Source organism: Notolabrus celidotus, chromosome 12, assembly GCF_009762535.1.
Source record: "Notolabrus celidotus isolate fNotCel1 chromosome 12, fNotCel1.pri, whole genome shotgun sequence".
NCBI classification, from domain to species: Eukaryota; Metazoa; Chordata; class Actinopteri; order Labriformes; family Labridae; genus Notolabrus; species Notolabrus celidotus.
The window spans coordinates 5,914,537-5,930,064 of NC_048283.1; the positions used below are offsets into that span (position 1 = coordinate 5,914,537).

At 41.0% G+C, this 15,528-nt stretch overlaps 1 protein-coding gene across 1 annotated transcript in view; it reads left to right on the plus strand.

Annotated features, from left to right (window-relative positions):
• The window catches only part of LOC117823513 (raftlin-like), a 185,360-nt gene that overhangs the window by 140,395 nt on the left and 29,437 nt on the right, over positions 1–15,528 (plus strand). The window contains exon 7 of the mRNA XM_034698722.1: positions 7,774–7,892. Within this exon, the coding sequence (XP_034554613.1) occupies positions 7,774–7,892 (119 nt within the window). The remainder of the gene's footprint in view (positions 1–7,773; positions 7,893–15,528) is intronic.

Consider the following 15,528-nt stretch of genomic DNA (forward strand, 5'->3'; position numbering starts at 1 on the left):
CCCCCACTTTCACACACTCAGAGCATGCAGTGGCGTAGCTGACACAGACAGACGGGCATCTTTTGCATACTTGATTTGAAGCAGAGGCAAGAGTTTCAGGGAACTGTAAAATAGTCACAACTTGTTTAAACTTGTTGTATATCATGATCCATTTTTTCCATTGATCCACTGATGACACACAGTCAAATAGGGGTGGTCCAAAGGGGTCATAATCTAAATGTGATCCATTGCACCAAACAAATAAAAAATCATGTTTTGCAAAAGCTCAGAGCATCAATGAAGCAGGTGTATAGTTGCCTCCATATCACCCACTTCCAGTTTTCCCCCTGTCTGCATCGTCTGTATTCAGATCAAAGCAAACATTTGTAAACCCCTCTGGTATCCAATCATCACGCTGTCAATCCTCTGTTCCTTCCCTACCAGCCAAAGTCTGCCCGGTAACCCAGAGGTACCAGCCTGCCAGCTGCCAAACCTTTGGCTCCGCAGGGAAGAGTCACATCCAATCCACACAGACACACACACACACACACCCTCATCCTTTTCTCTCTGTGTCCCTCTCTCTTCACGTCCACTCATCCTGTTTGAAATATAGATAAGCTGTCAGCGGCCCGTCTGCAGCACTCTGAGGCACACATGTTTAAATCATGTCAGCAGACATGACCTGGGGCAGGGTCACCTTTGGAGCGGCTGGAGTCAGCTGGACCACAACACTTACAGTTTAGACTGATATGTTCAGCAGCATAGACAGTAAACACAAGGAGGGAAATTTTGTTGTGGCATTTTTGGTTGATTGCAAAGACAGCTAAAGAGAGACCAGAAATGTGGGAAGTGTGTGTGTGTTTGTTTGGGCAATGTATCAAAAAGTTTGCAGCTGGGAGTCAAACAATGGCGCTCAAACCACTAAAGACATTTTTAGACTGCAGGAACTTTACCCTGGCACTAGGGACTTTACCCCTGAACTACGTGCGTTTCGACCGGAGGAACCAGGGTCTAAATTTAGTTCAAGGGTAGATAATCTCCCCCCTGAAAAGCCCCTGCTTGGGGGGTAGTACTTTTCAAAGGTCCTGGGACTTTCGGATGAACGTAACGTTGTTTGTGGAGTTTACACAGTTGTTGAAACACAGAGGGAGTTCCTGGGAATGCATACCAGCTTAGTTTTTTATTAAAGATTTCAAAATATTATTTACTCTAATTTTTTTTCTCCATACGTCACTGGCCTGATTTGCACAATCTACCCAGGACTTCAGCTCGCGGTCGAAACGCAGACAACAATGGGGGCACAGGAACCTTTCAGTTCCAGGGAAAGTAGTTCTAGGGGCTAAAAGACCCCAGAACTCTTTGTCGAAATGCACCTTAAGCTAACCAGCGCCCCTAACAGGGTAGGAACTTTGTTGTCACTCCACCATGTGAGGGTAAAAACTTAAACTTAGAAACAAAAAAATATGAATCAAAAGCCCAATGAATATCTGCTCTTTTGCTCTTTCTGTTGATTTACTGAGTAAAAACAGATCAATTATTTTTAAATGAAAGGAAAGCTTCACTTCTTATCTGCCTTTTTATGAATCCATTGTAACCCCTGAGAGCTGTGACACAACATTTTCCAATAATGAACCAGAGTCAAACCAAAAAGATCAAAAAACAAACAAAAATATGCAAAATATTGCACGCAATTTGTCTGTTAAACATTAAAATGTCATCATCCATTCATTGCTTACTTCACCACACTTATTTTTGATGTTTTTTATGCACAGCACCTCTTCTATTGTCATGTCCAGCCAGTCCTCTCGGCCAAAAAACAATATAGCATAAAAGAGATAAGCTAAATGAAAGGCAGATTATGTCTTTGTAACTCACCACCACTGAGGCACAGAGTCAGAAAAGCTTGAGGGTTTTAAGACACACATGAAACATCTGAGCCTGCAGCCTGAGCTGATTTGTGATTGTGTTTCTTGCTCTCAGTTTGGACCTGCCTATTTACTGGTAACCCACATCAGCACACAGGCAGATTACAGTCAGATGCTTCGTTTGTGTCCTTTGTCTGGAAAAGACATTTGCAGGACACAAATTGGACATTTTCAGAGTGGCAGTAAATCTTTCAATTTGTATTTCTTCCTTGAATAAATTCAGCATCCGAATCACAAATTTGACTAATAGCATAGTACGACAGCGAAAGGCCACAGCTGTGTTGTTTTTTCTTTTTTTTCTCCTAGCTCCTAAAACAACATAATTTTCAAAATGTTAGATTTGAGCTGAGATTTTGGCTGCAACCATTAGTGGATACAATTCAAAGAGCAGCAGAATATTATGCAGCTACTGTTTCAGTAATCCATGAATCTTGTCTGTGAATGCTCAAGCCTACCTTTAGCTTCCTGGAGATAGTTAAAGGAGCAAATATTAAATATTTATTCAGTCCTGCACACTGTCTCTATACTGAAAAATAAATGCAGTAAGAGAAACTTTAAGCTTTACTTGATGAACGCCTAAGAACTAACGCATTTTTAGAAAGTCTCTAATAAAGTTTGCTCTAAGTTTAAGGACAGTGTTGGAGTTTTTTTTCCCTGATAATCAATTAATAAAGAAGTAAAGAAACCCAAGACAAAGAATTTGAAAATGTCACCCATAGTTTCCAAAAGGTTTTAAAGGTGACATCATGCAAAATCGACTTTTTAATGGTTCTCTACCTGAAATATGTTTCCCTTGCATGTCTACAAACCCCCCGAAAATGAATCCATTCTGCCCCTGTTCTGATTTCTCCATCTTTCTGTAAATGTGTGCTGAAACAAGCTGTTTAAAAGACTGTATAGACTGTATAAAATACAACTCAACTCCTCCTCAGTTTTTCATTACCTGCACAAATGTGTGCTAACAAGGAGCTTAGGAGGGAGGCATGCTTGTTGTAGGCTGTCCTAATAAACACAAAGGTCGGTTTTACTCCACACGTCTGCAGATTTGAAGATCTAGTGGATGATTTTTATTTATCATGGAAAAGTTCTAGCGCTAGTTAGCATAGCCACATAGCTACATGTTTATAGCTATGTACCAAGATACACGTCGACATACTGATAAATAAAACAACAAGAAACACTAAATCTGTGACAAATGGTTCAGAAAGGTCCTGCTGCAGGCGCCTCTCCATCAGGATCAGATTCTGGATCAAATTCAGATGGTTGAAGTAATGCGGGTCTGTGAGCAGCCGTGTATATTCAGCCAACATGTAAACATTAGATCAACGTGCTGGAGAGCCAAGGGCACATCCACTTCCTGAGGGGGCGTGGTCAGAGAGCTCATTCTCATTTAAAGGCACAGACACAGAAAACAGCCTGTTCTGAGCAGGGCTGAAAAAGAGGGGTTTACAGGCAAACCAAAATCTGATTTCAAAGTGTTTTTTTGAGCAATAAACTATAAAGACATGTTTTGGGGACCTCTTAGACCAATATATTTTGATGAAAAGAGCGTAATATGTCACCTTTAAATCTTTCATATTGAACAAAGTAAATGTTTCATTGAGGGATGATTCAGAGCTTTAACTGAATCTGAAAATCTGCAAAATTTGAATAATAGTTCTATCTGAAGCCTGACAGACTTTGCAGCAGTGGTCAAAGCACAGTTACCCACGATGTCCTGTGTACGCTCTCTGCTGTTTGCTTGTTCAAAACATGGTGTGCCACAAATTGATGTCGAACAGCAGGCTTGCAAACATGTCCATAAATTTTGGTAAGAAGCTGATTTGATATGTGCAGCCAAAGAGCTCACCAGCAGTCAAACACCCACACACCAAAAATTACTACGGATTCAACACTTCCAAGTTCCACTGTCTGTGTCAGCTTTGTCTCTGCACACCGGGTGCCTGTTGTTGATCCTCCCCTCTGACATTCGGGTGCTGGTTCTAGCTGCTGCATGTCACACACGGGGTGTCACTTTCCGTCACTCCAGCTTCCTCACTCTATCTTCGTTTGCTTGTGTGTCTCTCAGTCCCAGAGCTGTCACTCTCTGTTTTTAGTGCGACTGTATTAGCATGCCTCGCCCGGCGACCTTGAGTGTGTGAGTCACGGGGGGTTGCAGAGCAATTTTACTGAGGGTGCACAGTGGTTTTTGCAAGTGTAAACAAGTTATTCTCAGGCGGCCCGCTGGCTGCTCAGCTCAGCTCTCTGTCAATAGGCCCGAGATAATGTTTATTCCTGCACGCAACCGGTGCATTCCCCTGACGGACTCAACGCCCCCAGCAACCAACTCCTTCTCATCCACTTCACTCGTTCTGCCTCTTTCTCTCTGCTCGGCTTGGCGTCTGTCTGAATTATCACCATAAGAGGCTGCTACCTCCAGAGCAACAACACAGAAACCCTCTGTTGATCTCACCTGAGTGATTCCTGGCTTGCTAGCAGGGTCCTGGTGGTAGACCTTTGTGTCTCACATTTTCAAGAAGGGCTGTTTTTCACTTTTTCAAAATCCCCATATTCACATGGCCGTGATGGTCTATATTCTACAACCTTAGGGTGAGAAGCTGCTGTTAAAATGTGAAAAAGTTGTGGCAACATGAAGTTATGTCTCAAGCTAAGCAGTGTATTTTCAGCTCATTAGCTATGGTTAGCTAATGCTACTTTTACACTGGAAAAAATGCCCCTCCAAAAACAAGAAAGAAAACTTATTTCAAGATAAGCAACAAAATCTGCCAATAGAGCAAGTGAAAATTCGCTTGGTAAGATTTCTTAAAATAAGACTTAATATTTAGAAAACTGTGATCTTAAAATTAGCATGGAAAACTTATTTTAAGAGATATTTTACCAGTATTTTAAAGCTTGGTGTCTCATAATAAGCCAGGAATGTTAACAATTAGTATTTTTTCACTAAAAAAAATATTTTTGCACTAATACATATCATGTAAACTTCTTCATTTGAGATATATTCACCTTAATTTGAGTTGCATTACAGCAGCACTTCTCTCGGTTTAAGACCATCTTGTACTTGAAATAAGATGACAAAGTTTAATTTGAGCATTTTGAGATATAATGTCTTCTCATAGTGAGCTGGATATACTAATATTCAGTCATGTTGTTTTTTAGGATAAGCCAGCTATGCTCAAAAGTAGGTGTTTCATTGTGTGCATGTAGTTTGAGGATGTCTATTTTTATCTGATTTAGAAGAAACAGAGACTGAAAACTGTAACCCACCCTTAACAACAACAACCTTTCTTTCTTTCTTTCTTTCTTTTATCAATGGAGCTGTTTTCTGATAGAATCTCAAATAAAATGCATTTACTTAAACCAAGTAAAGGGTTTGTCTTAAATCAAGATTATCCGTCTCCAACAAATAAGTAAAATAAATCTTGTTTCTTCTAAATTACAACTCAAAACAAGATCATTTCAAGATTGTTTGACTTAACAAGATATTTAAGATGTCTTAAAACAAGTCCCTCTATCTTTCTCAAATGTTACTTGTTAATCAAATTTATCTTAAATCAAGTGGGAGAAGACACCTTGACTAAAAATGAGACAATTTCACTTTGTAAGATTTTGAGTTTTTGCAGTGTAGCAGTCAGTCCATTGCTGGTTGTAGCTGTAAACTCTTCTCTATTTGCCAGTCTGTCAATATATGTATTCACATTTGTGTACCAAGCCAACCAAACAACATCCATGAGCAAAACTTATCTCATCAGGATTTGGTGCTCCTGATGCTGTAGGTATCTGATGCACGTGAGGGGGCTGTGATTGGATGAGAGATGTCACTTAATGAATCTCTGTCAGATCTGATCTAGGATCAGTAAAGTGTTGTCAGCTGATTACAGATAAGTAACGTCAATATACAGGACAAGGAGCATCCTGCTGGGGACAACCAATTTAGTTCTAAACATAGGATGCCCCAGCTGACGGAGGGAAACCCTGAGGGAGTGAGAAATGCTAATATGGCATCACAGTCTCACCCAGATTCTCAAATACTGGCGCTTTATAGAGCTCTTTGGTCACACCAGGTATTATTTTGTGCTTAAGCAGACACAGTGTAGTATCTTTTGCAGGTTGTATAGAAGCACATCTGTTTGTAGTGGCAGAAATTCTGTGTGTGGTTTGGTTTGGGGAAAGCTGAAGGTTATGGAAAGCATTCAATCAAAAAGTTTCACAACATTTTCAAACGGTTTCACACAGGACTCCATCCCCTGCGTCCTGGGCGAGGGTTCTGTGTTGTTTGGCCCATTGATTGTGACACTTACAGCAGTTCCACTGAGCGGCTCATATTGACACTGAAGGGTTTACATTACATTTAGTTGAAAGCTGCTGTGTCTCTAAGGGATGCTGTATATCTGGTAGATCTGTATGAATCAACAAGCTGTGCAAAGCGTCAGATTTAATTCTTTTAGACTGAGAATGTGCTGAACATCAGCTAACAGAAGCTGAAGGGCTACAAATATGTTGTTTTACCTCGTCTGCTATCTCTACAGATTTCTGCTAGTTGACGTCTTTTCCACTGCTTATGCAATATCCTCGTAGGACTGGAGGACCTTGAGAACAGCAGAACAATATTACAACATAATTTAAGCTTCCCACTTGTGAACATGGTCAGTGAGAGTTTGAAGCGTTGCACTGGAGAAGTTGAGATTGAGGAAAGGAGGAAGACAAAAGGCCAAACGGGTGAATGGGGTGAACAACGGCAATGTCTGTATTTGAGGGAGCCAGTAGATGTCTGAGAGATGTCTTCAATTGAGCGTGCACGGGTCCTAAATGGGTTTTCAGGGAGGGGGAAATAAAAGAGCCTGTCATCCCTCCACTCTATCTCTCCCTCTGTATCGCTTGCTCCCTCCTTTTCTTTCTTCTTCCACTGCTTCCCTTTCTCCACAGGCTCTCCAGCCGCCTCTCATTCCTCCTATTATTAGGGCCCAGTAATGAAATGTGGAGTGTCTTGTATTGGTGCCTGGGCCCAGGCAAACTGTATTAGTGTGTAAATGGTGTGGGAGTAATGAGAAAGCACTCAGGCCAGCCGGATAGACCGGACCATGGGGCGTGCATTGTGTCCGTGTGTGCGTGCCTGCATGTAATGTGCATGTGCATCAAATGAATAACAAGAGACGTTGGGGGGGAAAGCCCTCCCTCATGGGGGTCGGAGTTGTGTTTCTGTCTCGTATGCCAATCCCGAGATTGTTAGCCCCCAAACAGAAGAAAGGCTTAGAAAATCTATTTGGTCAGCGGCACACAATCTCACCGCCGGCCCACAGCATTCACGTCAGTGTCTTTTTGTGGCTCACTTGATTCAAGTCTTTTTAAGGTGAATTATGCAGGCTTAGCAAAAGGATTTATGCTATAATGCCTTCCGGACTGACTTCATTAAATCAGTGGCCACGTTTTGCCATCACTAAAATCTCCCCAACCTTTTTAAAGCAGTCCTGATTCCCTGAATCCATCAGCTCCTGCTTTCACCTTTCTTCCCAGCAGTAATTAGCCTCTGTTTAGCGGTCTATGATGAAAACCAGCAGGGCTCTGACCAGGCCTAAATCCTCCTGATGTAGCGCATAATGTCTCCTTTTCTTTTTTTAACATCCCAGAAGGGGAATACCTGCTCCCTTCTTTAACACTGTCTCCCTGCATAATGTATAAGTGCACATTGCTCATACAAATGGCCCACACCACTGGCTATGTAATAAAGGCTTGTGTGTGACTGTGGCTGAGTGATATCATTCCATTTCCTCTGGCCTGCAGGGCCCTAAAGCAGCAGCAGAGACAAGACGGACACGCTCCATCCAGTAAATACTCTTTTTCATGACTGGATTTTTTCCCCTCCTCTCTGCAGATGTGCTGCCTAAATCAGTGGAAAGTGTCTTCATCTTCCAGGAGGGGAGCGAGAGCGAGCCGAATGTGGCCTCCACGACATACGACGCCATCGTGGTAGAGCAGTGGACCGTCATTGATGTAAGTGCTCAGGTTTGAACTCTTTTTTTTTTTTAAAGGCTGCATTATATTCCAATACACCCATGCCACTAGTTCAAATGTACGTTTATATATAGCACAGGCTGGATTTTTGATTCGTCAACTTCAAGTGAAATTTGGTTTGCAATCCCAAGCTATTTGGGGCCTTAGCACCGACACAGTGAGAGGACCCTATGGTAAATAAAGGAACTGTTACTCTCTCTTTCTGTGCAAACAGAAATTGCTTTGACATGCTGTAGAGATCAGGGGGGTCTCCACGGGTCGGTAAAGATGCAAATAAAACTTGAAACAACGCTTTACCGTCACTGCACGTTTATTTTATGCAGGTGAAGCTTAAGCATAACTCAGATATGACGTTTCAGAAAGAAAAGAAATTAAGCATAAAACACTCTCCCTGCGTTCGGTCCAGCAGCATGCGGGCCAGGAAGATGACTCTGCTCTGACCCCAGTCTTGACCTTAGGTTATCAAGGTAACTAACATACAGCAAATGTCACTTAAAGAGACAGTACAGAAGGTGATCATTACAATGCCCCAAGACTTATGAAACTGGACATATACATCAGGCCTGGTGAAATATTTTACATTTCTTGGTCTTGCACTGGAATTCTCCAAAATAGCTCCAAAGCGTCTCTTTGAAGTCTTCAAGAAGAGATTGTCATAGAAGTTATTTTCACCTAGGTTCATGAAATGTGTCCAGTTTTGGATTAGTGAGATGCACATCTTTACCATCTGACTTTACCACCTGCAGTCTCAGGGAAATCTGCTTCATAACAGACGATGTGGATGAGATGGTTTCAGCACCCCTAATAATAAAAAGTACTAAGGGTGAAGATACACTGAACAAACAATAGCAAAAGCAATAGCAATTTTATTTATAAAGCACATTTCATTACACATAAGTTCAATGTGCTTTACATGGAGAATTAAAATAATAAAGACATTTTTCCAAATAGAAAAAATAAAAACAGAAAAACAATAGATGCACCCAACATACATCAGACACAGCGATCAAACAAACAGGAAGTGTTGCTGCACATGCATCCAGACACAACAGTCATTATATCATTCATACGCTTGAGGAAATAAATATGTTTTCAGTCTTTTTTTTAAAGTGGAGACAGTTGTTATGGACCTGAGGTCAGTCGGCAGTTTGTTCCAAAAAGATGGACCACAGTAACTGAAGGCCCCTTCACCGGACCTAGATTTGGCCCTTGGGTATATTTAAAAGACTTCCACCTGCTGACCTAAGGATCCTGGTCGGGTTATACACTGTGAGCAAGTCAGAGATGTACTGGGGAGCTGAACCATTGACTGCTTTATGGACTAAACAAACACAAAATGTTAAACATCTCCATTCTCAACATCTACACCTCTCTAAAACCATACATTTGCAGCCTGTTGGAATCTGTTCTGATTTGTTCATAAAACTCTGTCATATGTTCACTATAGCTGGCTTTATCAGCACTGCGAACTACATCTGAATTGCAAGCAGCATGAATCATGAAAAGGCCTACTAGGTGCCATAGATCCAACTTCAGCTGCTGTAAAACAAAGTGCTCTAAAACTCTCAGTAACTCTCAATACCTCTTAGATCCCCATGAAATATCAGCGGTTGTTCACTCCTGAACCTTTCACCAAAATATTAGCGCATTCATTTATATGTGTGAATGTGTGTGACGTGTCATGTTGGGCCAAAAGTGCTTTGAGTGCACAGAAAACAAGACAAGTATAGACGTGAAGTCCGTTTAAGATTTGCTTTTGAGCAACAAACACTCTCAGGGCTCATTTTCAAATTAAACTCTTTTCAGTCCATATAGTGGAACATTAGATATGGATACTTCATTGCACTGTGAATGTAAACACTTGTCTCGTGCAATGAATGACAGTGAGAAACATTTAATCTGCAAGTTGTTCTGTGTAACGACATTAGATATGATAGTGCAAACATTAGCCATCTTGTGATTTTTCTAATTAAAGATAAACCATAATGAATGAGGGGAGAAACATCACGCTTCATGCAGAGTGGTTTAATAAGAATAAAAAACACATCTAAACACAAATGAGCAACACTGAGAGGTTCTGGAACGAGGCGCTCTCGACATTCATCACTAAAACACTGAGTAGAGTTATATCATCGAAGAATTGTGTTTAGTCCTCCAGTAGAGGCTCAGATTTGCTGTTGAAGGCTCTTCTTTGAAATGGAAGTAGTCCAACAACTTACTTAAAGTTGTTTTCATCATTAGTGCTGGATGTATAGTACAAACCACTGAATAAATATGAGGAATGTTTTCTAAAGTAGCACACCTGGCCTAGAATTACAGTTGAATAAATGAGGTTCAAGGTTTATTGTTTGGTTTGTGATTACTGGATGTCTCCTCTCTTCCACTGATCAAATAAAACCATGCACGATGCTATTTTTCCATTTGTATTCCTTTCATTTTCTGGAGTACTTTCCAGTATTATCATGGTATTTAACAAGATATTTAATCTGCATTTTCCAGCTGTATTTTGAGCACAAATCCTCTTTGTGATTCCGGTTTGTCTGCCACTAAAATCAGTCATCATTCAGACATTGCGCCCTTCCATCCCCCCCTCCTCCCTCTCCAGCCAACCTTTCTCCCCAACAACCCTGAAGGCAAATCTGGCAGATCTCAATTTATGGGACATGTGTCGCAGTCGCTTGTCTTATCAGCAGCAAACAAGCCCTTATCTGCCCGCCGATTAGCTTCTGTCCTCGCCACAAGTTCCAAGTTAGAAATTGATTTCTGTCGAAAATTGAAGGGTTTGTGGTCTTTTCATTGCCTTTCATCTAGATGTATGCGCTTGTTTGATCGTGTGTGTCAGCGTGTATACATATGGCTGAATGTGTGTGTGTGTGTGTGTGTGTTTGGGTGTGCTAAGTGCATATCTGGATAAGTTAGGTTTGTGTGTCTGAATGTGTTTGCCGATGCTATCTCTGTAATTGAATTCAGACTTTTTGCAGGCTGTGGTTGTCCAAGTGTGAAAGGAGACTTTTGTCCCCCAAATGTGGCTCTGTGATTGTCCAGCCCAGAGCTGATGGACACATGTGCCAATAAAAAAAGGCTCTTACAGTGGTCTGGCAGCAGCAGCAGTATAGGCTCCATTCCTCTGAGATGAATGGTAATACTGTTACAGCTTAATGGATTTCGATGCCGTCTTAGAAACAGTAACAGTGAACAACGCCGAACCTCCAACCAGCGCTTCAGGAGATCCAATCAGCTCCTCCACTGGGACTTTATCAAAAAACGTTTCACCCGAGTGATCTGCCGAATCAGATTGACAACACACTCATTCACAAAGGCCTCACATCAGCTTCATTCATTGTGATAACTGTTTTAAAATTGATATGCAAAGTATCCCCGCAGCTCGTTATTGTTCTCCTCCCCGGATAATTATAGTGAAGACTGAGGCAGGGTATTGATTGCGGGTGTTTTTTCTTCTTCTTTATATTCATCACAGTCTTTGCCTTTTCAGGTGGTTTTTATTTTCTTCTCTGTATGCGTCATCTTCGATTGCTTTACATTGTTATTAATCAAAAGGTCTGGCAGGTGGTTGGATGTATCACGCTCAGAGAGGGAGAAAAAATAAACCGTTACACAGAGGAGAAGCAATCATTGATATTGTCCTCAAGTGAGAGTGAATCATCTCAGAGACTGTGTCACTTTGTCACTGACGGGGGAAAAATGCATTTAATTGTTCCTTTTATAAACGAGTTACGACTGATCAGAGGATTTGCATGTGAAAGTACTGAAGTGGTTTCAGATCGACAGGTAGCAGAGGCGCACTGTTTAATACAGTGAATAGAACTTGAACGCAGATTTCAATAGTGGAAGTTGTTATTATACTGAACAATAAGAAACTGGTTGTTGCATACCAACACTGGGCTCTGGACAAAACCCTTCTTCCTTTTATTTCTAGATATAGATCTAGATTTCTGAAAGACTACAAAACCTCTGATTCAGTCTCACCTCATAATTGGTCATCCACATCCTAGGATCACATTGTTGGACAGCAGGCTTGTGTACAGTTAACATTTGAAACCATTCTAATCTCTGTACCTGGAATCAGTTATCAGTACACAACACTAATCTGTGAAAGATGGAGAAATGGCTCTCATTCAACTCTGCTTAGAGAATTCTGTTCAGTCAGGTACCAACATTTGAAATCCTGGATTTAATGTGAATCATTTCTTGGTACACAAAGTTAATTTGGTTGGTACACTTTGAGTATTGAGTTTGGTACTCAACAGTGGCATGTCCAGATGGAGGACCAGGGTGGCGTGGGCCCCTCTTGAAATCTGATTAACCAGCCCAGCCCAGCCCTGGTGCCACCCAAATCCTAAACCATGATTGGCTATATGGCTTGTCAGAGGCAGGACTGTATGATCAACATATTGCATGCTTAGGACTTCTTGAGGGAGCAGCAAATGTAAATAGTGGAGAATGGAGAAATAAGAAAAAGAAAGGAGATTTATTTGTTTGGACAGATGAGATCGAGTAACTGCTTTGTGTTAGACTGTAATATAAAGTCAACAAGTCAATCAATCTTTATTCATATAGCACCAGATCACAACAAATGTTATCTCAAGACCCCTTTACAAACAGAGCAGGTCTAAACTGTACTCTATGTTCTATTATTAACAAAGACCCAACACCAAGACAGGATAAGATCCAGTCCCATCTCACAGACAGGACTCAGTCTGATCTCATCTTAATCCACCATGAGCAGAGCACTTTGCAGCATTTAGCAAGTTACAGTGGCAAGGACAAACTTCCTTTAACAGGCAGAAACCTCGAGCAGGACCAGACTCATGTTAGACAGACATCTGCTGAGACCATCGTGTGGTTGGGAAGAGGGCAGGAGTACCAGGAGAATATCGTCTTGCCCGTCATCTTGGATTTATGGTGCATGTGTATAAACAACAACTGCCATGCATAGTTGAGGTGATGACGTCAGAGCCTTTATTTCAGCTGTCTCCACAAATACAGACAAAGCAGTTGTTTTGACAAGTCTGGACTTTGGACTTTTTCCAAAACCTCTGTTTTCAGTGACCTAAAACTGTGTACGTGGGGACGTAAGGCCAACAGGCAGAGACAAAACTATGCTTTCAAAAATATCTAATTGCATGTGGTTGAGGCCTGAGAGACTAACCATGTAAAATAAATGAAATATACTTATTTGATTATTGTGTTTATTTAGTTTATAGCATCATGATACACTGTGAGTACAGTGTCATTTAGATCCTCTGGCCACACTGTGAGAAGACATAAAGTGATCAAAGGAAAGCACTGAAGTACATTCATATGAATAGTGACAGAACAGACAATGCAAGTGAGACAAACAAAAACTCACAGGTCATAAAATTCTGACTTCAAAACAAATCAGAGTGAAATTAGAGACGAAAACAAGAACCAAAAATAAATGTCAAACTGACAAACTAGGATGCAAGTTGTGTGGAAAGTGTTTCTACTAAATGAGAACACAGCCTGGAGGAAAACAACAAAATGGATAAAATGACAAGCAGGGGAAATGCGCTTACGTGCAGGGTGTTCAGCATGGAGACGGCTGCAGAATATTCTGCATAAAAATGTCATCAGCGCTTAAGAGACGATACAGACGTTTCTTTTTAGCTCTATCGTGAATGAGGAACAGCACAGATTTCAGACACGTGTCCTAAATACATTAAAGATGCAGAGCATGACAGTTTCCTCCTGAGCAAAATGACCTGAATAGGAAACATATGGATGGCGGTGAGGAGCTCCAAATGAATAACTCATTAAGGGTCTCTGCTATGAAACTCCAATTAGGACCAGCTTCAAATCTATTGTGTCCTTCAGGGAAATCAATACAGGAACTGCTTTAGATCTAATGTACTGGAAGCCCTTTTTACAGGAGCAATAACCAGACAGAACATGTCCTCCTGCAGACCTCACTTAGAGTTGGTCTTAATATGTTTTCAGCAGCAGGAGATTATTTATAAAAAGGGACAAGGTGCATTAGTAGGACGGTGTCACGTTTGAGTCTTCCAGATAAAACAGTGAAGGGGCACCGGAGTCAGAAAAACATCCGTGAATGTGTGTTTTATTAAAAGATGAACTGATATTCACCTCAGCACGGCTCGGCGTACGTCTGCGAGGACTCTGATGTTTCTTAGAAGCTCCTGACTCTTTTTCAAACTCTCCTCAAATTATGTTTTCAGCACCATTATCCACTTCAGCTCTGTCAGACCCGGCAGTGGGTCCATTATGATAAATGTACGCAGTGTAACGAGCTCTTCTCAGAGCTCTTCTCAGAGCTCTCAAGATAATGCCAAAATTTCACAAGTACATCTAACAGGTCATGCAGAAAGGAAATGTTAGCTGTGATGGTGCAGTGTTTATGAGCAGAACATCTCTAGTTTGAAGACTTCTCTCAATATTATCTGATTTCGCAATTCGAGAAAGAAACAAAAAACGAAATCAGATATTTCTTCTACCAAGAGATGCTCGTTATTTTTTGGGAAGGAGAGAAATCTGAAATATACCGCAAACTAAATGAATGCCAATGTTAGACTAATTGAATGCTTAGAAATAACCAGTTGCATTGCCAAGGAGTGTTATGGGCGAAAAAGTTCAACCAAGTAAAGTTCAGACAGGAAACGATACACAGAGAGTCATCACTGATATCTCTGTCGCATGGGTTTGTAAAATTACCTGTGCCTGCAGGAGACGAGCTGCTGGTCTTCAGCTTATTCTCTGAAATGAGACCTATAAGTACATTTTTAACAAGTCGCTACCTTCTATACTTTCTGATGTTTAGTTTTCAAGTTTCAGACAGAATAATCAGGAGACAGTTCTGTTTGACACGTCTCTGTCTCAGCTTCATACTCTTGCAAAATCACTCAAATTAGATACCTCTCCTTTCTTGAGCTGATGTCTCTCTCTGTTGGTGCTTAACCTTCAGAACTTAAGACATCTCTCTCAACCAGATAACCCAAGATATAAATGAACTCAAACCATACATTTCATTACTTAAAGAGGGGGTAGTATGCTGATTTACAGGCTTTATATTGTCCCTCTCATACCCCTGTAGTGTCTTAGATGATTTACAGCTCAGCTTTATTAATTTCAGGCTGGTGTGTCTAAAAACTTTATTTGAGCTTCAATCTAAAATGCTTTGTTTTGGCCACTGTCTCTGCCCCTGGTAGCTGGTGTATCCGTGGCAAAAGCATAAACAACCAACTGAGGCTGAAAATGTTTGTTGTCGGGGCTGTTCTGCTGATTTACCAATCTGTGATGTCACAAATTGAGCTTATCTTGTATCCCTCTGGCTTATTTCCCATGTAACTTTTTGAACAAGTCTTTGAGAGCAGCGCTGGATTACTCAAACACACACTTACTTCCCAGTTTGAAACTGTGACCCCGTTTATTATTGGCATCCGACATCTTAACTTCATATTTATTCTTAAAGGGAGCCCTGAATAGCAAGACATTGCTGAATTAACATCAGTCTATTGTATGTTGTACAAAGAAACACTACATTTCAACATTGTAAGGGAAAAAAAATTATTCACACATAGGCTTTCATTATTGTGCAATGCTGTGTCCTTCCTTAACA